At 38.3% G+C, this 24311-nt stretch overlaps 1 protein-coding gene across 2 annotated transcripts in view; it reads right to left on the reverse strand.

Moving 5' to 3' along the window:
- Nucleotides 1–24311, reverse strand: part of LOC136005327 (E3 ubiquitin-protein ligase KCMF1) — a 47329-nt gene that overhangs the window by 12885 nt on the left and 10133 nt on the right. For both annotated transcript variants that reach the window (XM_065662721.1, XM_065662720.1), the window contains exon 2: nt 9824–9991. In XM_065662721.1, the coding sequence (XP_065518793.1) occupies nt 9824–9991 (168 nt within the window). The remainder of the gene's footprint in view (nt 1–9823; nt 9992–24311) is intronic.

A 24311-nucleotide genomic window follows, 5' to 3' on the forward strand; every position in this document is an offset into this window, starting at 1 on the left:
TGTTTGGTTTACAAGCTAAGTAAGAGTATGTTCTGAATGCTCAAATCCAAGACTAGCAAATTCCCCCACATCAAGGCTTTTAAAACTATCTGTTCTTACCCATTACTCACAATAAGCTTGTGTTTTTTATTCTATGAGTAGACTGGTATCACAATTACTTTGGCAGGTGACCAGAAACACTGGGCCTGAAGCAGTATTAAATCATTAGCATTCCAACATCAGCTAGGTACAGGTGTTAAGCAACATCATCCTACAGAATGAACCAACCAGATTTACTTACTTACACAACTATCTTTGGACTGGAATAGCCTCTCTAAAACTACTACACACATTTTCCAGGCAGTGACAAAACTCTGTTCACAAGTTTTACCATCTCCTCTTATTTACATGACATGCAATAAAGACTTACATGAAAATTAACCTGCTCCAAGTTTGAAATGTTATGGAGACTGTTTCAGATAACACACAGAGAAGATACATGTAATTCATAGAATCTGGAGCTCCTAACCACTGTTACTTCAGTACATATTTCAGTAAGTACTCTGAAAACTTCTCCAAGAATAACATTCAGACTCCCATTCTGTTGTAGCCAAAAACCTGAGTGGGGGTTAAAAAAAAAAAACAACACAACAACCACCAATATGCTGCAGCATACTCAAATACAAAGAATTTATCTAAGTCATGGTTTCAAATGAGGAAACCATGAACAAGGTTTACATGGGACTACATTTTAAGCAGTTACTAAATCAGTCTCTGAATGGACCAGCTATAGAGACTCTGGAACAGATATTCTTTCAGAAAAATATACCTGTAAGACAAAGGATTCAAAATGACAGTTGTCTAGAACAGATAAGCAAAGTTTTCCAATAAGGACTGCTAAAAGAACCCTTCTTACAATTAGATGAAGAAAGTCTATTTTAAGTAACTTATTACACAAGTTTATATATATATAGCAAAAAGGAAAGCTTTAAAAGCATTCTTGCTTCTACAGTGCCTTTGCATAGAGAAAATGTAAACTCCAGTTCTCACTTTTCACATGGCCTAAATATGTAACAAAATTGGAACTTTAAGAAAGTTTTGTAACAAACTAAGTAAGACAGCCAAATTATTGAACTGAATAGTTAAGAATTCCAATTTAACTGCATTTAATCTGTCCCGAACAGCATGTGTAAATACTATATTGTTTTCTGAAACCAAATACTGCAACAAGAACTGCAAAAAGTTCTGCATACTTGTGGGAATAGCAGAAATGCCAGTCACACACACATCAAAAGCTAATCACAGTTTGTTTAGTCGATCCTCTGATTTCCCTAAAGCTTTGGTATGATCCTCATGATGATGATAATTCAACACCTATTTACTAATTGGAAAAATGAAATTCTCCATCACTACAAACATACATATACAAGCACAAAAGAACAGCAAAAGTCAAATTTTCCTTTGAAGACTCTTTATAGTGGAACAGACTAATTTCTGGAAATTATCCAAGTCCTGTCATCTTACATACTGAAAGGGATGAAACAACATGCAGACTCAAATGGCCAAGCTAATGAAAAAAAAAGGGCAAATGACCTTACTCTGGATTTTTCAGCTGGATTTGCATATAAAAGTAATTCTGCATCTACTATCAAAATTATCAGCTGGTCCAAAACCCTTTACCTATAAGCCTCCCTACTTCATGTACATTTTGCAAGGAAAGCCTAAGTACCAACTCCAACTTTGCAGATAAGCAAAGGGCACAGGGCCACAAACAATCTAAAGGCAGTGGTAAACAGATCAGCATGCAGGTGAAAATACCTTTTCCTTGGACATGCTGTTAGCTCAGTCCAGATGTCAAAAATGCCAGAAGTACACACTATTCTGTCACAGAGTGCAGAGGTTTGATGAGTACTCTTAAGTCCCATGTTTCTGGCCTTTGCTTTTAGGCAACATGACACAACCCATTTGTTAATTATAAAAAAAAACCACCAAAAAACCCCAAAACAAACCCACCCTCCAAAAAGAACAAACTGAGTTCTTTCCAGCCTCCTGATTATACTCCTGCATGTTCTCCCACTCATGACTCCATCTGTCTCATAATACAAACAAATATGGACATGCCAAATAAACATACCTTCATCTGGAAAGCACATGTTAGAAGTTAAATCAGTCACTGGCAAATCTAAGTGTTTTCCTGGATGTTTATACCTCCCTTTTTTCCCCCTCAACTTTAATTCACCTCTTATAATCCAAATCTATCCCTTTTTTTTCCATCTGAAATACAGGCCACCAGATGCATTTTCTTTTAAGATATAATTAAGAAATAGAAAAGGTTGATAATTACATGATCTCACAAATCTTTGTGCCTAATTTTAGCATTGAAGTTTTTGAATGGATGTTTCTCTACCTGTTTCATTTTTACAAGTGCATCATAACTATGAATAGCCATGCAGTTATGTTAAGGAACACCAAAGGCTCACTTGCTAAGGAAGACACTAACAACTAGAGGAGTATGGGAATGAAAAGAAGAGGCCATGCCTCCATGGCTGCAGAAGGGAGGTGACCGAAAATTATATTACTGTCTTAATTTACAGTTGTTTTACTGTTATGATGCAACTGGCCCACAACCAAAGAATTATTCCTTCTGGCCACAAAGAAATCTTTCAGATAACATATTTTGCTCTTTCCAAATACCCTTCTCTACACAAAACCAGGAGTACACAAACCTTCAAACTCCCCTGGACCTCTAAAGCCCTCTTTTCAAAGTAGCTAGGAAGACAAGGTTGCTCAGTAAATTAAACCAGACTAAATCACATCTCCCTAAGAGAAGATTCATTACCCACTGCTTTATCAGTTTAAGGAAAAACACAAAGGAGGAAAAGAATCAGAATACTGTTAAATGGGACCCAACAGGAGTTTGTGAAGTTAAATCTGAAGCTCAACAGTGTTTAGACACTACAACTTTTCCTGGGGCAGGGGGGAACACGCCACACAAAAGAATCCCACACATACACCCGACCCCCAGATTTTATGAGAAGCTCAACCAAAATATAAACTGTTTCTTTTTACCATCCATCTATGGTACCTAACAAGCTACAGACTGCTTGTATTTAACATTTAAATCTAAGTGACACATTCTTAAGCCTGGCAGGAGGTTAGTAATGGGACAGAAGTATGGTAGGATTCCTTAGATAAAAATCTTTCAAAGAGATGATTCAGGACTACATTTCCATAACAGCTTGCTCTTATTTTCTGTTAAAACATACTTCTTTACAAGGGTATACAGCAGTCAGGTATTTTAGTTTTTCTTCATATGAGTAATATAACTTTGATTTGATATATACATAGAGATAAAAATGTTGGTATTATACAAGTTGAGCTGTATGTATTTGAATTTTTCCCCAATGTTTGAAGAAACTAAATGTTGGCAACACATCACATTTTACAAAGTATATATATTCCTGTACCACTGATCAAGCAGCCATACTATGCAAATTGTATTACCCCTGAACTGCCATTAGTTCCATTTTGCTGCAGATTTTATGGAAAAAATAAAAAGGAAACATTCTAAAACCTGACAGATACTCTGCTATAAACTTCAAGTAGTAATGTTTACCTTCTGTTTATAAAGACTTGCATAAAGGTATGGGCCAACAGGAATCTTACAGAATTTACCCCAGCCCTGCCCCATGCTGCATGGGGCAGGGCAGACCTGGCAGTGACACCAGCAGGGTGAGGGAACAGCTCTGCGGAGATGGTGCTGGGTGGGCAATGAGGTGAGCCAGGGGCCTGCCATGCCCACAGAGCTCGCACATGCTCTATGGGTGTACATAGTGGTGATCCCCTCAGCTCAGACTATGTCAGACTCATCCAGGCACTGCAATTCTTTGGAGGCATCCTATTACAGGGAGACATTGAACTGAAGTCTCAATTCAGCAGAAGGCCATTAAGATGGCGGGGTGGAGTACTCGCCCTGCGAGGGGACACTTACAGGGCCAGCACTGGCTCAGCCTCAAGCAGACAGTTTCGGGTAACCTAATAGCTGCCCCACACCTACAGAGAGGATCCAGAAAATAACAGCCAGGAGCTTCACAGTGTACAGTAGAGGAGGACAAGAAGACCAAAGGGAAAACATTTTCCCACACACAGACAAGCAGTGGAACGCAATACCCAAACAGCCCCTGTGCTGTCTCCATTCCTGGATACTTTCAAGATGGAAGCGGGCAAAGCCCTAGCTACCCTGGTCTGACCTCACACCTGGGAGGCGAAAGTTGGACCAGTGACCTCCAGAGATCACTTCCAACCAGAATTATCTTATGACTGATCCTATGGAACAAAGATAAATAGTGATAAGCTGTAATACTCATCCAGACGAATATCCCATTAATTACCAATGCTGTCCTGCTTTACAGACTGGAGAAACCTCCTCTTAACAAATGGGGTCTCCGTTTCCTCACCTGGAATTCTCTTTGCTACAAAGGCAATGCAAGAGCCACACCTGCTAGAGTAAAATGCCAGCCTAGGTAAACCTGGAAACAGATGCTCATTCGTTTCAGCATCACTATTTCAAACTTTTGGCAAGCTATATCTAGCAGGAGGAAACAGCACATCCTCCAGTTTTCTTCATGGAGTTTCATCAGCTGCCAATTGCAGTATTCAACCTCAAAGCCAGACAGTGCTGGGGGTTAAATGTTTCAGAGAGACATGCTACTGGGGCTGACAATGATTACATGGCAGGTATTCAGTTATTTGTCCAGCTGCAGATGTTTTATTTCCCCAGCAGGGCCTGAGCTGACAAGCAGACCTTAGCTGCCTTGACCAGCCTCAAAGCAGACCTCCATATACACCCTCTGCCCATGGGCTACATGTAAGTTCTGACGATCTGGCCATGAACTGTGCTGCAGCAGCCCCCAGCCCTCTTCCTGCCTTAGATGGCTTTCCTGCAGAGATCTCATAACTTGTTATATTTGCCTTGTCTGTCAACTTTGTCAACAGGACCTGCTCCTGTTACCAACCCTGCCCTGCACACCCTGACAGTGAGGACACTGCCCCTGACTGTGCTGTGGCTTCTCTCAGTTCTAGCTTTTTATCCCTTATGGAACAGCCCTGGTCTTGCTGCCCCTCAACAGCAAGAACCACATGCTGAAGCAATGACCAAGCACAGATGCTAATGAAAACAAGAAAGGATTTGCAACTCATCTGACAATACTGGTAAGTGCCAAAACAGCAGCTGCTGCTCAAAGGCAGGGTTCAGTGAGCTAGGAAACAGCTCTGCTGAAACAGACAAGGGGATCCCAGTGGACAATAAGCCAAACATAAGCCAGCACTGTGCCCTTGCCCCACAGAAAGCAAATGATGGTCTGGGCTAAATCAGTAAGAGAACAGCCATCAAATCAAAAGATGCTATTACCCCATGTTACTTGGCATGTGTTAGGCAACATCAGCAATACAGGGTTTAGTTTTGGTCTCTCCACATCAAGACAGATACTGAAATAAAATTGAGAGGATCTAGGAGGTATTTTTGCGTTGCAAGCATGCACACACATTTGTGTCCACCCAGACAGCTTGAGAACTTGACATTAGTTGAAGAAATGAGGTTCATCCACCCTAGAGAAAGCTCAAAATGAATCTCATCTCCAGCTTCTTATACTGAAAAAGTAGTTGTGGAGGAAATGGAGGTATGCCCTTCAAAGGGAAGCACAGCACAGGCTGCAGGCACAAACTGCTTCAGTAAATATTCACTGTAGGAACTGAACACTGGAACAGGTGACCCAGAAGTGGTGAAACATCCCTTCAGGGAAACATCCAAGACTTGGGTTGCTGGGAAAGCCCAACTTAAGCTCCTACTTCCAACAGAAGGTTGGATCAGATGACCTGCAGGGTCTCCTTCCACACAAACTACAGTATTCAGTGATGCTCTGACTTGTCAACACAGGCACTTAACAAGATGTGCACACATTCTAGTGACTGAAAAAAAAAAAATATCCCCAAAACCTCAAGCCAAGTTCTGGTGAATCCAGTTAGACCTCACACTACATATTATCAAGTTAACCATTATCTGAGCTGCTCCCTTTGGCTAAGAATTAAGTACAAAAGGTAGTTAAGATCTTCTGTCACATAACTACCTCAGCTGACAAGTAAGGGTACACTTGTTCTGTACTTCAATAAAAGCAATATAATTTTGGCAGAGAATGCTACTGAAAATTTCTATTACTTTCTTGGCCAGTATAACCCCTTTAAAATGTCAGGGGTAATGTCCAAGCCACATGCTAAAAATCATAAAGCATCCTAACAGCTTAGGATTCTTCTTAGGGAAAAAGAAAACTGTGAACTTTGCTCTGAACTTCATTGTCCTGACAAACAGTACTACAAAAAGTATAGATGTACGACTGCCTTGTAAGCACATTCCTGTTCTTTACGTAGGCTTGTTAGAATTCTACTCTTTGACCCCTAAGAAATAAACTAATTGGATTTGTGCTTTAAAGGCCATTTGTCATTACATATGAGACTTCATACTTTATTTTAAGCTCTGTCCCTGTTACAGCAGCACATCACTCTTGGTGTATGTGTTAAAGCATTTATTCCAGTGTCTTTCCTGGGGACTGAAGAACAAAGCACTGCTGTTGTTCTGGATCACATCTTGCTTCAAAATTAATGCTCGGTCAGACACTGGCTCCTGAAAGACAAATATGCCAAGCAGATAGTACAAGAGTCAACACGTGTAGACAGAAATCACTAGGGCCTTTTGTTTTCAGTGTTCTCATACAGGCTCCTATACCAATCCAGAGCCTCAAGGAGAAAAAAGATACATCAAAAAATACCAAGATGACAACAAAAGCTCCATCAAAACACATGAAAGAGTCCATCTTTTTGCTCTGTACTCTAACATTATTACAGTACCTAGGAACCCTAAACACTGATCAGAATTTTCATGGAGGTAACCAATATGTGAACCTTTCCTACATTGAAGCAATCTCAGACATAGGATCATTCATGTGATTAGCCATCTACTATAAGCCTGAACTTGGTCACAGCTTCAAGCACAGAGTACAAGCAAACTCCACAGTTACCTGCATATAGCCAGTGCTGGCCAGAAAGCTGATGGGAACTAGACATATACAGTCCTTTCTGTCAGCTGCAGATGCACCTTGAGCAAATGACTCACTGATGCCCACACATTTCTAAAATCATAAAACTGACATTGACCTCCGAGTTGTTTGCATCAGTTTTGCAATGGAAGGATTCTCCCACTCTGCTTCCTTCCTGCGAGTAAAATACTCATCTACTACCAATGATCCACTTCTCACCATCAGCAAAAATTCTAAGTTTACTCCTATTAAAAGCCTTTGGCATTTTGTTTGTTTTCAGAAGTTTTCATACCTTTGAATCAAACCCAATTACAGGTAACAGTATTGAAGTTTGTAGTTTACTTGGCTATTGACAATTTACACACCTACTTATACTAACAGCCTTCCATTCTGTGTTTCTACTGAAGTTTTCCTTACTGAAGTACTTGGCAAAACTCTCTACTCATACCATCATACATTAGGAAACACTCTTCTTTCATCTGACTTCCCATGTCACTAGGAAGTGACTAAAGACTTCATTACTTCTATGCTATTTAGTTTTACATTGCCAATCTTCCTGCAGGGATTATTTTCTTGTAACCCATTAATATCTGCTTCTTCAGTGATTTTTAATATTCACTAGTACAGCTATCCTGACAACTCTGAAACAGGTCATTCTCAACTAGTTCTATCATTTATTTTCTGACTATTCCTTAGCTTCTGATTTTTTTGGCTGTTCCTCAAACTCACATGATCCCCTTGGCTACACAAAGTCCATAGTTCCTGTAAGTATCTGTGCAATACAGTAAAACAGTTCTTTATGTCTTACATACTACAAGGAACTGTAAAATAAAAACATTAAGAATTATGTCACATAAGGAATATGTTATTTATAAATATCCTATTATTCATTCTCCAGTGTATATGCTTACAAGGTCACTAGTACTTGAGTGCCATCAAGCTTTGCTGTGGCTCACAGTGTGGTGGTGATGTATTCTTTGCTGTTCTTGTTCTACAGGGTTAATCAAACCAGGAGCCTGGCTGCAGAGCTGAGCTGCAGTATTTTTTTCCCCCAGCACTGGTTCTGTGGGAGCAATGCTCAGATAATCAAGCCATATGAAATTCCTACAGCTTTTCTTCTTATTTAAAAAGCCACACAAGCATAAACACCAACCAATGCAGAAATAACACTTAGAATACTGTTATGCACCTCAATACTTCACTGCAACCCTTCTTCCACCTCACCATCTGTATTATTCATGAACACTTAAATAGTAAAAAATAACCCCCCACAATATACACAAATAACACGTATTAAAGCAAAAGGTCATTTATCAAAGACTTCCAAAAGAGAAACACCCAAGTTGCAAGAAAAACTATATTTCCTAGGCATTCCTGGGTTCTGTTCTGACGATAGGCATTTTTACAGAGATTAGAGCAAACTTCCTCAGTGTAGTAGGCTGAAAGTCTGGACCTTTAACGTTAGCTTATGGCTTCACAGCAAGCATGTTTCAGTCCTTATGATTAGCATTTAGTATTTACAATAATGCTGTCCTTTTAGCTCATATGCAAGACCCAAGAATAATGGTTATTAAGTGGTGAAGTTTGAACTCTGCATCTAAAACAGGGCCACAATCCTGAATCAATATTCTGTATACAGAATTTTACCTTATTATTGAGACAAAAAAAAAAAGAAGAAAAAGCCCAAACTAAAATGGCATCATGCATGTTTATAATGCACTGAATTATTTCCTTCCAAACCCTGGATTCCCAGGGCCTGCATTTTTGAAGTCATGACCAGGCAGTCTGAGGGCAAGCAAAGGCCTGAGAGTTAAAATTAAAAATAAAAAAAAAATAAAAAAAAAAAATCTTCATTCAAAGGCTGTTGAGAAACCAATTGCATGTTTCTATATATACCTATTCTCTAATCTTTAACACAGTAAATCAGATTTTACTTTTGTTTTAATTAAAAAGATGTAATTTAAAATAAGCATTCAGCTTTTAAGAAATCACCATATTTAAATATTTCTAATAAAAGAACACAACCAGAATGAGTAAAAGATAAATTATTAAAATGGTAGCCCCACGGGTTTAGCATAAAGCCAAGATACACATTCAGAATCAGCAACATCTTAGAGCAGTGGTTTGTCACAGAAGTATCTCCTAAATTACAACCTGTTACAAATATGATGGAATGGAAGCAACAAGCAGGTTAGACAAACTTTTTATTAATTTTAAATATTGACATGGCTTTATAGTCAGAAATAAATCTTAAGTTAGTGTATCTTCAAAGGAGTTCACAAAGATTACAAGCTAGTCCTGGACACTGAGCTTTTATTCTCAGTACTGCCCATCGTTACCCCTGCTATACCTACAGTCCCACATAAACCACCAGCGAATAACATTCCTACAAAATCTCCCTGGGATTTTTCTGCTTGTACACCATGGCACTTATGCAAAGCATACTGTGGGGAAAAGGCTGCCACATAATCTGAATTGGAAATTAATGAGGATAGTCATTAAGTATATTTATTAGTCTGATAACCCACTGTTATCAGGCCAAAACAAGATTAATGAAGAAACTATTTAAAAAATATATAAGCCAATTCTTCTATGTTAAAAATCAAAGAAAACATGCCTGCTTTTAAAGAGAGAACTTATTTTCGATGTGCTAATGGGGGACACCATTAGTAAGTGATAGTAACATGAAAATCTGTATTACATTTGTAGACAAAAACAGAGCAGCAAAGTTACTAGAGTCTGAAGTTATCACTTACCAAAATCTACTCTTGTTAGTATGCACTGCATTGGATGGTCAGTTGTATGCCTTGTTGTTGTTGCACCACTTTCATAACAGGTTGCACACAGATCGTAATCGTAGCAAATCAAACACTTGTACCGTCGACCTCTGAAATTTCCTTTTAAGCATGCATCACAGCTGACACCTGTAAACAAATAAAATTGCTTTAAACACAGAAGTGAATGCATTTATTTTTAATAGCAGGTAGATTTGTAACTATTGCCCCTCAACAGCTAAAAGGAGCCAGCTATTTCTGACATGTGCAGCTGGCACAAGGCTCAATTTTTAAATTTATTTGTCTTTAAAATGCACTACTCTCCAAAAATTAGAATCTTGAATTCTTGAAGCAAAAGTACGGCAAACTCAAGCACCTGAAATAATAATCAGTTAAAGTTATAAAATCTCTTCAGGCATACCATCCTATAAGGCACCTAGTAGTATTGACTAGTATTTAGGCAGTTCAGATAAGAATCTCTGGCCAAACAAAACTCTTAAAACCTGAACTATGTAACAGCTGATCAGGAGGAAAAAAGCAACAACAATAAGCAAATCTACCACTGACGGAAATGCACCAGCTTTTCAGCCTTGCCTTTCACACTTCCTACTTTAATTCTGAAGAACACCATAACCATCCCTGTCATTGTATGTAGGGCAGAGATTAGGGCCTTTTTCCATTTTAAAAAACAGAAAAAAGTTAAGATGTTATCTGAAGTTAGGCTGCATCAGTTCTCTCCAATTTCTTTAAGCTCAGTCTTTGCATTGTAAGGTAGTCACACTGCGTATGTCAGAGAAAGGCTTTATAGCTTTCACAGCTTTTCATTTTATTGTGTGGTTTCACGTCTCTCCTGGTTACTTAGTTAAGTGTAAGATAAGTGCCATCATCTTGTAATTTGTCACATCTAACACAAACTTTCTTCAACTGCAGCAGCAAATTAAGGGCCTCCACCAAAGACACCAGTGTATAGAATTAATACATGATTTTGATCAACATCTTTCAGCATCAGCTAAGATCTGTTCTTCATAGCTTGGCAAAAGCAGACAACTTTAGAGTTAAAAACCTGCCAGAATGAAGCAATCACATTAGCTACCTCAATTTTTTTTAAGCATAACTGCCAGAAAACTGGTGCTAATTACACTTGGGTTTTTTTCATTTTTTGTTGTGCTACTCTGTTCTGCAGCATCTAAACAGAAACTTTACCACATATAATACGGACTGCAACAAGAAGAAATTTCTCTTAAATCTCTACTTGTTCAAACAACTGCATCATCCTGTTTCAATGAACAGTGGATAAAATTAACATTTTTTCATTTCATTTCTTTACCTACAGGGACAGCTTATGGCATTATCTAATGTTTTCTTATGTCTAAGCACAGTGCTTATACAAGTACTGAACCGATTTCTTTACTTGCCTCACTCAGTATCTACTTTGAAAGCCCCACCCTACATGCAATATGTATTACGAATGTATTTGAAAATATTTCGAGAATTGTTGTTAATAGCCTCAAAAAAACTACAATAAGGAGGACAGCCCTGTTACCATCTTCAAAATTTGGTTTGGGGCTTTTTTGTATGTTTGGGGGTTTTGTCCTTTTTTTGCTTTAATTTTGGTTTGTTTTTTCTTTTTTTTTTGGGGGGGGGGGGAAGGTGCGGTTAATCTTTTTCACTTGGCATGCTTTTCATCCATAAATTCTGAAGATCTGTAACAAATGTTTGATTATTTGAACACTGACAGCAACCTAACTTCTGAGAACACCTGCCTGTTAACTCCACAGAGTAAATTAAATTATTTCAGTTGGTTTGTTTGCTTTCCCCCCCCAATACAGAGATCTACAAAATGTTAGTCTATGCAACATCAGTATCTCCCCAACAACACATGCCATACACAAAACACTTAATGGTTATTGGCAGCACTGCCAAGTCTTTTTGTTGCCTAAACTTTCCGGAAAACTGTTGATCAGCAAGTTAGATATGACATTGAAATAAACAGACCAGTTCGACCTCAATCTCATGTCAGGCACTAACAGCTTTCCAGATGAAGTATTTACGCCATGGTTCTCCAGCAAGTTTATTCTCTCTACCTTTTTCCCTTAAGCTCAAAACAGTTGATTTAATGCAGATGTAAGGCTCTTTGCAACAAACTCCTCCTGTCACATGTTCTCTCAAACATCTACACCATTGCTACTTGAAGACAGACATGTTTTTAAGAAGTATTCACCTGCAGACTTTTTTCACACCAGTATTTCTCCATATCATCCAAACTGCAACCCACTTAAATGTTGTACTATTAACTTCGGAGAAATTCAGCCATAAACATGAATCACAACATAATGTGATAACTTAAAACTTAAGAGCATTTCTAGTGGAAATGTACAGCAAGGTCTTCAAACAACAGATGAATTTTGCTCATGATCAATTATCAGAAAGTCTACAACCTGATTCAATCAAAAAACTAACATTAACATAACAGGTCACTATGGCTAGTGAAGTTAGACCAATAGAGTAACCAAGTTACTGAGGCAAGATGCTTTCTACATTTTCCAAGATTAATATTTTGCCACACCTGCCACATTTTCCCCTTTAAGAAGCAGGCTGACAGCAGGAGAAGCTCCATGTTGTCTAGTGTGAGGCATCCCTGTCCATGGCAAACAGGGGTGGAACTAGATCATCTTAAGGTTATTCCCCAACTTGAGCCTCACTACAATTCTGTAGTATTTTATACCCTTTTGTGTAGCAGAGAATGAAAACCACAAAAGGGAAAATGCTAATTTAATTAAACCCTTCAGTTTTGGAGCTAAACCCATGCTTAAATCCCCTGATCTCTCCACAATTCCAGTAGGATCTCTTTTACAGAAGTCACATCACTTACTCTTCCCTTTTTACAAGTTTCACCCAAGGTCCATTGCAGTTTTTCCTGTTCTTCAAGCTTATTACTTGGCTGCCAAAACCTCACCCACCTATCCAACTTGAGATTGGGAAACAAATACCCAGGCAAATAATCTCTTCCCACCCTATTCTTTCTACTATAGCGAACACTTCCTTATCAAAGCTTTGATTTTGTTTTTGTTTTTACAGCAACTGAAATTCCAAAAGTTCATTTCTCTTTCCTGCATAAACCCCAACACTCAACACATCCCAGTTAGCACAGTATGTCTTTCACTAGGTGCCTAACCAACACTTCCCTGTATTTACCTTAAATTTATGAATACAGCAAGTTGTGTTACAAGCTCAAGAATGTCAGCTTAATCTGCATGCATCCATATTAATCACAGGTTTTGAGAAGAAAACATGGTCTAGAGGGGTTCACTTTGAAGCAGGGAACAAAAGCAAATAACCAAAAGAAGAGCCTGAGCAATGTGTAGCAAGGGTTTAGATACCCTTGCTGACTTGCACTAAATGTTAGCAACTTAAAAGAATCCTTGAAGGAAATCCTACTAACCTACAACCAACAGCTATGCAATGAGAACTTATCTGCTTTTCACAAATCAGTAATTATCATAGATGACAGAATTGGCTTTCTCAAACTTTCTTCTACTTTGCTATCGCTATACAAGTACCCACATACACTGCTTAACATGTATCACGTCTAATTAAACCTTGCAGCTCACTAACAAGAACGTTCGGGGAGTTTTTTTAATGCAACACTGTTCCACTAGAGGGTAGCATTGTGCTAAAAGCCAAAGGAGTTCTGGTTCAATTTAGCTACCAAACTTCCAAGTTCTGAAAGCTTCCTCAGCAGTATTCCTTCCTAATATGAAGTATCAGTCACTCACATTTTGAGTGAAATGCATCAGGACACACCTAGCACACAAGTATTTTCTATGTAGCATGCAGAATAGCAGTATTAAACAACACCCCTCACTCACCCACAAAAACTCCCAACCAAAAACCAAACCTAAAGAAAACAACCCCACAGCCCCCTTCCCCAACACCTTTCATACTTGGATCCTGATAGCAAAATATCATTTGCTGTTATGACACAGAATTACTTTTGCTAGGAATTAACCAAAATGAAAGCAACTTCTGGGTTCAGACTATAGGGAGCTCATAATCTGATTTCACAATGGAGAGAATAACACGGGATAGACATGTAGTTTGAATACTACATGCATCAGAATTAATTCAATTTTACTAGTTAAAAAAAAAAAAAAAAGGCCCTGAACATCCCAAACTATTACTGCCTTGGATAGGTTTCCATTTGTAACAGTAGGAAGTTTTTCCCCCCACTTGGCCTCCTAAGATACCATGGAAAAATCAGAATAGTATTATTAAAAGCCCAATAATCTGGCCCAAATAGAACTGACCGAAGGAACTGGAGAAATCATCAGGATTTCTTCTTATGAAGAACATATGGTCAAAGATAAGTTACACACAGACACTGGAATATGTTCATGCCTCAAATAATGTGAGCTGCTAAGCCATCAATATTTTGAATGTATCAAATTTTTAGGTATTTCAGAGAAAATGCCACCCATTTATCACTAGAAAACATTTTAAACACATAAAACCTACATCTGAAGTATTCAAACAGTTAAGACATGAACATTTAGCTCCTGAAAGCAGTATTTAATCCTTGTGCTATCCCCAAGAATTACATTCCATTGTTTTAGCAACACAATGGAAGGCATTAAGCTCACGGGTAGTTTCACCATTTAACATTCCTGTCAGCAGCTAAATGACCAAAAGCAAACCTTCTGGCCTATAATTCAGGTACTCGTTTTAATTCAGTGCTTGGAGTGAGGACCACAATTTCTTTCATGTCCAAGATAAATACAAAATTAAGTCTGTTCATGATTTTTTTCTCCAGAATGAAAATGCCAGTTACTTTAAATGTTTTTTTTCCTACTCTACCTGAAGTACTATAGGGGTTGATCTTTCTCAAAGACTGACAGGATTACATGCAAAAGTACCACTGAATTTCAAGGGGACTGGACAAACTTTAAAGCTCCCACCTTTCAAAAACCCAACTTACCCATGCAAGCGAAAACTACAAATCTGTACTGCCTCTTTTGTGGTAGAAAATGTTGCAACCTGTGTACTGCATCTATTTTTATATTCTGAATATAATAACTAATGCCACCTTTAATATGCATCTGATATACTTCAGGGTAAAATGCTCTTTCAGTGGTATGGTGGGAGTTTGGGGTTTGTTCTTTTAAATGAATTCACTGGACATCAGCTATCTCACATGTAGTCTACATGCCATATGGCAACCCCAGGCCTTAAGACATTCTGCTTAAGTGGTTCAGTTGTTTCTAAGACTGAAGTTAGGAAAATATGCCATTTGAGAATATATAAAAAAGCAAACAAACAAACAAACAAAAATCGCAAAAACCCACAACAAAATGTTTGTTTCTTTAATAGCCTCATCTCTTAATGTAGAATACTACCTAATTCAAGAAGTTAGCTTCTAGGAACATAAACTTGTGTTGGTTCTGTGAAAGTCTGACTGAAAATTCAGCCAAATCATAGAACTTAGGTTTTTGTTTACTTTTTATCACATATTTACTAGAGCACATTGTGAAAACCAACATCAAGGAGACCTACAACACAGAATACACTCCATCATCCTTGCAGCTCCAAGTGCTGAACAGAATATTCACACACAATATCCTTTAACTAGAAAGGATCCATCCCCTCACACATCCTGTGTGGAACAGGGCTGAGCACACAGTACCATCCTATAGCAGAAGCCACCAGACTAGCATGCCTGCAAAACCCACTAGATTAAGGCTGCAGGCAGAAATGATGTTGACTCAGAAAGGGGGTTAAAAAAAGGGAGGGAATCAGGCCTATATTAGACCAGAAGGGCCAGCAGGTTTTTGTTTTCTAAACAGCACTGTTTTCTCTAGAGTCTGGAGTAGAAACCCCCATATCCTGTTACCTCCCCATTGTCAACAAGTTTCATAAAGACCACTTGCACGGTGTTTGGTACTTGTCTAGAGCTGGTCTAAAAAGTAAGAATTGTGCTGTATGGCTTGCCCAGCAAGTTCCAGCCTTGGTCCTAACACCTTACCATAAATCAGCCTGCTACCGAAGAGACTTTTTCCATTTTTGCTTTTGCATCCCAAGTTGCAGAATTTATACACAGAACTGTTTCAGTCACCTACAGTGCCAGGAACAAGCTATTAGTAAGCACTGCAAAACACACCCAACACTATTCAGGAATCATGCAGGAGAGAGTGAGCCAGCACTCCCCACAGGAACAGTCACCTGCCTTTCCCATGTAAGTGTCCTTTTATCTCTGCAATTCCCCCGTTCATTCGTCATGCCTTCTGACACTGCAACAAGAACCTTACACAGCTGACTGCCTCATCTGTTTCAGACGTGCAACAGAACACATCATCCTTAGACCAGTCCATCCCTGTGCACAGAGGCAGTCAGGGAGGAGTGTCCCAGACAAACAGGTATTTGGCCAGGTAATTAAATTTACTATCTTAAGGCCTGCATGTAAGGAGTGAAAGAAAGTTGTGCTAGTTAATTTCATTCTGCCACTTCCTAACATGAATCTCTCATCTTTATAAGTCAGTCCATGCATTTCTATTTGATTACACAAATTATTTTAATACTGTAGTACTAAAATCAGCTGAAGAATAAAATGTTACCGCCATTTATATTCTCCTAACACACCATTAAATGTTAACTGGATACTGAAAAAGTCACTGCATATCTCTTCTCTAGATCTAACTTTGAGAGGAAGGCCACCATACCTAACTGTATAATATCTAACCATAACAAGTAGAGCTGTTTTCACAACTTTGAAAAGCATACTGAAATGCTAACAAGGTATTTGTAACTCAGTATCTTAATAAAGGAAATTTTTAAGTAGTCTTACTTTAGAATTTACTGCTCCCGCTGGCAGGTTCTACTCATCTCTCATGTACCATACTGCCCAGTAGATGGCGTCCCATGACACCAATGACATCGATACAGCAGGTCAAGAACAACTTTGCTGCTGCCCACGCAAATGCAAAACACCAAGTGAACAATTTTTTAAAATAGATCCCAGAAACCCTAGTGGTTTCAGTATCACCTTTGCAAAGAGAAGTTGTTTTCTTACAACCCTATAGGAATGACTTAGCAGCTAACTAGTAAATCCTGTGCATGTGGCCTTCTCTTGAAGATCACCTTCAAAAAAATTACAACAAAAACATCTATATGATTTTATTGATCACTGCTCAAAAATCGTTGTAAAGTTAATTTGTTCACGTAACAAATCACTGAAAAAGGAGATATTATACAAATACTTGTGTAAGATGAGGTTTACATATTGCTCATTTACTCTGACCTGAAATAGAACAACGTAAGTTCTGTACAAGCACACACACAATAACCCCAGTCAACTCATGTCAATGTTAAACAAACATTCCCTCTACACAATAAAAAGCAATTTTTTATGGGTTGCCTTTTTTTTTTTTTACCATTTTACATACAAATCTGCAGTTCCTTCACCTCCCTGAATACACCGCTGGGACACCAAACCAACCAAAAACTGCTCCAGAGGCTGCTGAAAACTCCGGACTTATTACTTAGATATCATTTTACCAAGAATCACTATACAGCATATGATACAAAAACCTACTTTCCTGTCAAGCTAGGTGGAATGTTTTCCCACCCTCCATAAGAGAACATATTTGTCTACACTGAAAAGACTGGGGTGGGGAGGGAGGGGAGTAATCCACATCCCTGTGCCAAAATACAAAAAAGCAAGCATGAATGAAAAAAGGATTAAGAAGTTCATGGGGAAGTCCTTAAAGTAAGATAAGAAAGCAGCTGCAGAAAAACAACTCTCAAATCATTTTTACATTAATGTATCTTGTTTTTATCTAAGAAATTTTGTTTAGCAAAATACAAATGTGGAAGCCACTTTTTACTGGAGAACAGCTATTATATTTGAAACTTCCTACAATAATATTTGCTGTGCCTCCTATCTTCTGTTTTATTACTTCTGCAATTTGACCATCAGAACCCTCACAACATGAAAGCCTGTTAAAGCACTGCAAACCCATTAAAATTAAACAAATTGCAACACATTTATCAGAGCACAGAAAGTTTGTAACGTGGCAGCAAAGGGAACTGGCACCAGACATGATCTTATTTAACAACTGTTAATTTATAAAATGGCAAACAGCATGTGAATTCTATTAACAGAAAAATACTTGAACTGAGGAAGCTGTGAACAGTGCCAGGGCACAAAAATAAGAGTAACAGCACTGGGCTAAATCCTGTATCTAGTAAAATCAATGGCAAAGTTCCTCATGTAATAGGACACCACCAGGTTACTGTGTTTCTTTCAGCATTAAAGAGACAAAAATATGCAGCTCAGACAGAAAATTGGGTTGGGGGGAAGAGCATCACACACAAATTTTAGATGTGTAAGAAGCATGAATAAACACTGAGAAAACCCTAGAAGGAAATTAATCAGAATAACTGGTACTTTTCTGTCGAGCCCTGAAGAATTAAGACATAGACTTCTCAGAAAGTAAACCTTTATATATTTGGCTTAGAATATTATTTAAGAAAACAAAAACAAACAAACAAAATGGGGGAAAAACAAACAAGGAGAACAAGACAAGCCCAATCAGGCATGGGAATAGTATGGGTCAACAAAGCAGCAAAGTTGGAGTGCTTGAAGACTTTATTGATAGTCCTGACTCCTTTTTCAATGAGCCACTGTTTCAGGCAGGTAAAACTTCAACACTGAACACACCTGGCAGAGGCAAAAGTCATCAGTTTTCCTTGTAAAATCTTACCTTCACAAAAAGCTTAGAAGAAATTAAATACTCTGTTTAGGTACACCCTATGCATGGATGCTGGAGAGGGACTCTTCATCAGGCACTGTAGCAACAGGACTAGGGGGAATGGGCTCAAACAAAAAAATGGGAAGTTCAGGTTAGGTATAAGGAAGAAGTTCTTTACTCAGAGGGTGGTGAGGCACTGGAACAGGTTGCCCAAGGAAATTGTGAATGCTCCATTCCTGGCAGTGTTCAAGGGCAGGTTGGACAGAACCTTGGGTGACACAGTCTAATGGGAGGTGTCCTTGTCCAGGGGCAGGTGGGTTGGAACTAGACAATATTAAGGTCCTTTTCAACCCAAACCATTCTATGATTCTATGCATAGTTTGTGTCCAAATACACAGCTTTACTTCCTTTTACAGTCTTAAGACTCACTCCTGACCTTCCTAAATACTCCCCAAATAATGTCTGCCATGTTTGCCTTTCTCTCCTGCAGCACAGAGAAGAGGGAAGATTTAGTAAAGACAGCAGTGCCGGAAACCGCACTGGCTGGGCTCCAATGGTGCTAAAAGTGAAAGAAAAAAGTTTTCATGCAGCAAGTGTTCCAGCTTTCAAAGAAATACCTTGCAATTATATGTCTCATGATAGCCATGTCTTGCACAAGGTGGTCTAGAAATACACAGACTTTTCATGTCAGGAAAACACATCCAGAAGGCAGCTGGGAGAGGAAGGGAAAGAACAAGCAGTTGTCCTAAAGAAAGTAGTGATGTCAGACACACAGCAGGCAGACGTACCTAGATTCCTCCCTACCATCTAACTAAGCTTACAGAAAGGAGTACAAGAACACTTTAAAACTTACAGCCTACCTTCAAAATCACCACTTTGAATGGCACCATAATGCCATGAAAGGAATTTATCTTAACACACAAGAGGCCTAGGAACTTTATTTTTTAAAAAGGCAATAGAAGGTCAAAAACCTTCAGTATATTAATTTAAGTAGTAGCAATGTTCTACCCTGGGTTTTCCAAGGCATTTTTCTTTCTACGAGCACAGACAGCCTTGGCAGCCACTTTTACTCCCACACCATTAGAGAACAGCTTCTCAGGCTGGTAACATGCCTGCAAAAACTACAATTGCTTATGATGGGAAAGCTACAACAGAAAAGTGCTGTGGGAAACACAGTAACCTAAAGTTAAAAAAGGGTTTCATGCCTACTTCAGTCAAGTTTGAGTTTGTTCCACTCCTCTCTCCCCTTCTTTCCAGCTCCCCATTGCATATTCTTTTTTGCCAATTGCTCATGCATTCCCTGGATGGGAGACCTAGCTATACCAAATGCCTTTCTTCTCATAAGGAAGATATTAATTTAGCTTTATTACTTGTAAGGCTGTTGTTTGGTTTTTTTCTTTAGTTCTCCTTTTATACCACGCAAAGAGCCAAAGATAATCAGAATATTACCTTCTGAACTACTGAGAGTCCCATCAATCTTTTATACTTTTCAGAATGATTTACTAACCACACTAACAATTTGAAAACAATGAGTCAAATAATTTTCCCAAACAGCTTTTAATCTATCACTAAACACTGAAAACCCTTAACTGATTTACAGATCACAATTCATGAATCTTCACTACTTAACCTCTTTTAGCTCAATCTCTTACACAATGTTTTCTTTTCTTTTTTTTTTTTTTTTTTTAGGAAAAACTGCCTTAGAAGTAGTATTTCTGTTCAAACCCACCCTCAAAGTAAACCAGTTTCTCAGGAGAAACACTAGACAATTGGATTTTTAATCCAACACACTAAAAAGAAAAGCATCACTTGGGACAAGTATGGAGGAAAAAAAAAATTGTAAGCCTGTCAAACCAAGTTACAAGGGATCAATTTACTGTAGAAAACAAAAAGTTCATCAGCTTCACTATTATTCTGTCATAAAACTACAATCACATGAAGAAACTTAAGGACAGGAAGGAGAGTTCATTTTTATTCCCGCAACTGAAGCGGTCATCTACAATTTCAAAGATAAAAACCACCTCTTTTTATCTGTATAGAAACTGAAGATACATCAAGGTCAGTATTTAGACCACCTATTTTCAAGTGGAGGGCAAAACAACTCTGAACAAAACTATCACTGTGGTTTCAATGCAATTGTTTTGCTGCAAGTAGAAACATTAGAAGGCAAAACAAAGGACAAAAAAAAAAAAAAGACATTTTTGTTCTTTCCTGACAAGACTGGAATCACTTAAATCTTTATGTTAACTTTAATGAAGCAAATTGCCAAGCACTGATTTACACCACAGGAGTCAGACAGGTATAATCCCTATCACTTTCCTTCAGACAAAAGCCTTCTGCAGTCCCTCACCTCTAACATTCAATCTTACTCTAGAGCATGAAATTCAGTATTAACATCATGGAAACATTTGGGAAAACAAATCTGCACAAAAGATCATCAACTAGATGAAAACAGGCTGAAACTTACATTTGCGGAGGAAACAGGGACCTAATTTAACAACTGAATGGCAACTAAAGAAAAAAAAATAATAATTCAAACCAAACAGAAACAAAACCCTCACTTATTTTCAAGAGTTCTAAAAGTCTGGAAACTAAGCTTTAACAAAAAGATGTTTTTCCTAAATGAAAATAGCAGAGAGCCATTTATAGAGATATTTTTCTTTACTTGCTGAACTACTACGATAAAGCAATGCCTAATACTACAACATTTTATCAAAACATACCTCCCTTTATAATCCGAGAAACAAGAGGAGGGAGAGTCAAAACCCATCAGGTCTCACTACTTCTTACCATAAGCTCAGATGCCATGCTGCAGTCACAAAATGCACACGACAGTGTTTTACAGACAAGGAAAAAAGTAAACTGTACAAACATCTGGTAGATATTCATGGAAATAAGCTTTTAAATTATGTACCTATTAGGAAAAAAAAGCTGTAATATGAAGATACTACTGAAGAAAACCTAGATAATGAAGCTGGGAAAGATGGAAACGCCAGAGGTATTTATTTTCATTGTTTCACCTCTTTCTGTAACTTGGAAGCACACAGTGAGTTCATAACATTGAAAACTGCAACTTATTCTCTACACTTTCAGACTAACTTTTAAGCTCTGTTTTCCACTTGCCACTGGACTGCTCAAATTCCACACAGAAAGGTAATTTTCACCCACTAAACTCCTGAGCTATTCAAAGTTTGCAGATGTTTATGAGCAAAGCCACACACCCTCATACTTGCATCTTCAGCAGCAGAACTACTTCTTTTGCAGTTCTTTAAACACAAATATTTTTTAAGACTGCCTTATCACTGCATTCTGCTGCATTCTCAAGTTTGATTTGGGAATGCATACCAACCATGCAACTAGTTTTACCACAAAAGTAACACAGCCTTTTAATCTAGATAGCCATAACTGAGGTTGGGTATGAACATTAAACTGTTTATCTTGGCAGTCTTCAAGGTGGTGTCACCAGGGAGCAGGGACAGAGAGAGACCTCCAGTCCATTCAGCAGATCAGAATGTCCATTCCTGATACAACTTTAAGCCAACTTATTTTAACAGGTTCTCTGAGCTCTCTATCAACTGTTACAACACACCAGCTCCTACAGGAAACAGCAAGCTTTATCTATTTTTCTTCCAGACTCTTCCACATACACTAGAGCTGGCAGCTACCTTACTTCACTGATACACATTAAGTTTTCAGGAAGAAAGAGGTATGACAGTGCACCTGAGATACTGCCCACAAAAAGAAATATATTTTACAGCTAGAGTTTTTAAGCTTTTTTTAGATTTGCAGGCATCTTTCATACAGCTAACAGACCCACGTACAGCAACTTAGAGCCTATGGAACAGCCCATAGCAACTCCTTTTTTCTTGTGTACAATTGCAAGATGCCTTACAATTGCTGGAGGAAAACAAAAGGATTCACAATCATTCATGCATTACTTACACATTACTTTAGTCTTCTTTAATGCTAAGGTGGTGGATTAACTGGAAGAAGCTACAGTACAGACTTCTACAATTGCTATACACTGCCAAGAACTCCAAATGCTTAGCACTATGGAAAAGCATGCACACAGTGTCATTTTACAGATTAGGCACATTCAATGCAGTGTCATATTACACAACTTAAGAAAGCACCTGCTTTCTTCAAAGGCATTTGTGAATAAGGACATCAGAAGAAAGGAAAACAGGTTTGGAAGAAGCTCAACACAAGTTTAATGCAAGCACTATGAACGGCATTCACCAGCTGCAGACTTGAAATACTTGCTCTGAAAAAATACATAATAGTATTCCTCAAAGCTAGTCCTGCACCTCAGTCAATTATCTCCCCAAAGCATTTTATTCCTACAAAGATAAACTATATTCTAGCACATAATTCTCAACAATCCACTCCTTCAGCTTTCTGGTGACTTTCCTTGAATTGCTAATGCTTCCAGGAACAAAATAACTGAGCTTTGTTACATAATAAGTTGAGGTAGAAGAATGAAACGTCCCAGTAACTGGCTCCAATAGTTAAGTCTTCTTATTATTATTCTAAGGAATCTTCACTTACAAATCTTCACTTATAAAACCATTCTTCTATGGCAAAATCTCGAGCTATTTTCCCAGCTCATCACAGAAGTCTTCCAGAGTAGGGAAGACTAGTATGTTGTCGTACTGCCTGGCAATTCACAGTCCTTATGCCGAAACAACCAGGGAGAAGATACTTGCAGATCACAGCATACACCCCCTTCTGCATTCAGGATGAAAAAAAAAACCAACCCCAAAACGAAAAAACTTTGCAGTTTACCAAAATTGAAAATAACCAACGGAGAGAGATTGAAAATGTGTCTGACCGCCTCCTGAGTCAAGATACTCTAGACAGTTTCTAATCCATCTCCTTAAATCTGTAAGGTATCTAATTACAATAACCAACAAATACAAGCCTAAACAGTAGAAAAACCCTTGGCTGTGGTTTACAGCAGAAGTAACCGACTTCTGCCTGTACAATCAGAGAACAAACTGCATTTACTGACATTTTTATCTTATCAGAACAGTACAAAGGACAGCAGGGGATAAGTATGGAATCAAGATCATCTGAGCTATTTTATGCATACCTAGATTGAAAAAAAATTTATTCATGACATAGAAAGCTCTGCGTTCTCTACAGCTTATTTTTGCAAAGCTTAAGTGTCTTTCTTCAAGGGCATCCTGAATTCTCTTTCCCAATCTTACATTTCTTACAGCTAGGTTTAGGGAGAGAGTCTGCTCTGGACATGTGAATAATGATACTAATAATAATTTGGTGCTGAAGTTAGTGGCCTTAGGTATTTTCAGAAAGTAAAGACACAAAGTCAGAAGAAACTCTGGAAACTGCAGTGGCAGAACTATGTCCATCTAGTTGTGACCTATGTTCCACCACTATTACTCTTGGTGAAGCTGCTCTTACAGACCCAATTTCACCAGTGAATCACAAGGTGCTTCTCACTACAGAATTTTTTCACTTGCAGAGACAAACCACACCTCATCTTGCACACTGATATACACATAATACACTATGTACACTGGTGTTTACATACACTAAGCACTTTTTGTTTCAGGCACATTTCATTGTTACTGCTTGTACTAAAAATGTATGCAAGTACTTGCAATAATTCAAACATTCACTTGTTGAAGTGAAAGCGAGGTGACTGTAATCTGAGCACAGGCAAGCCTTTGTGCCCAAGGCACACATTTCTTTAGAGCTAATTT

The sequence above is a fragment of the Lathamus discolor genome, chromosome Z, assembly GCF_037157495.1.
Source record: "Lathamus discolor isolate bLatDis1 chromosome Z, bLatDis1.hap1, whole genome shotgun sequence".
Lineage (NCBI taxonomy): Eukaryota > Metazoa > Chordata > Aves > Psittaciformes > Psittacidae > Lathamus > Lathamus discolor.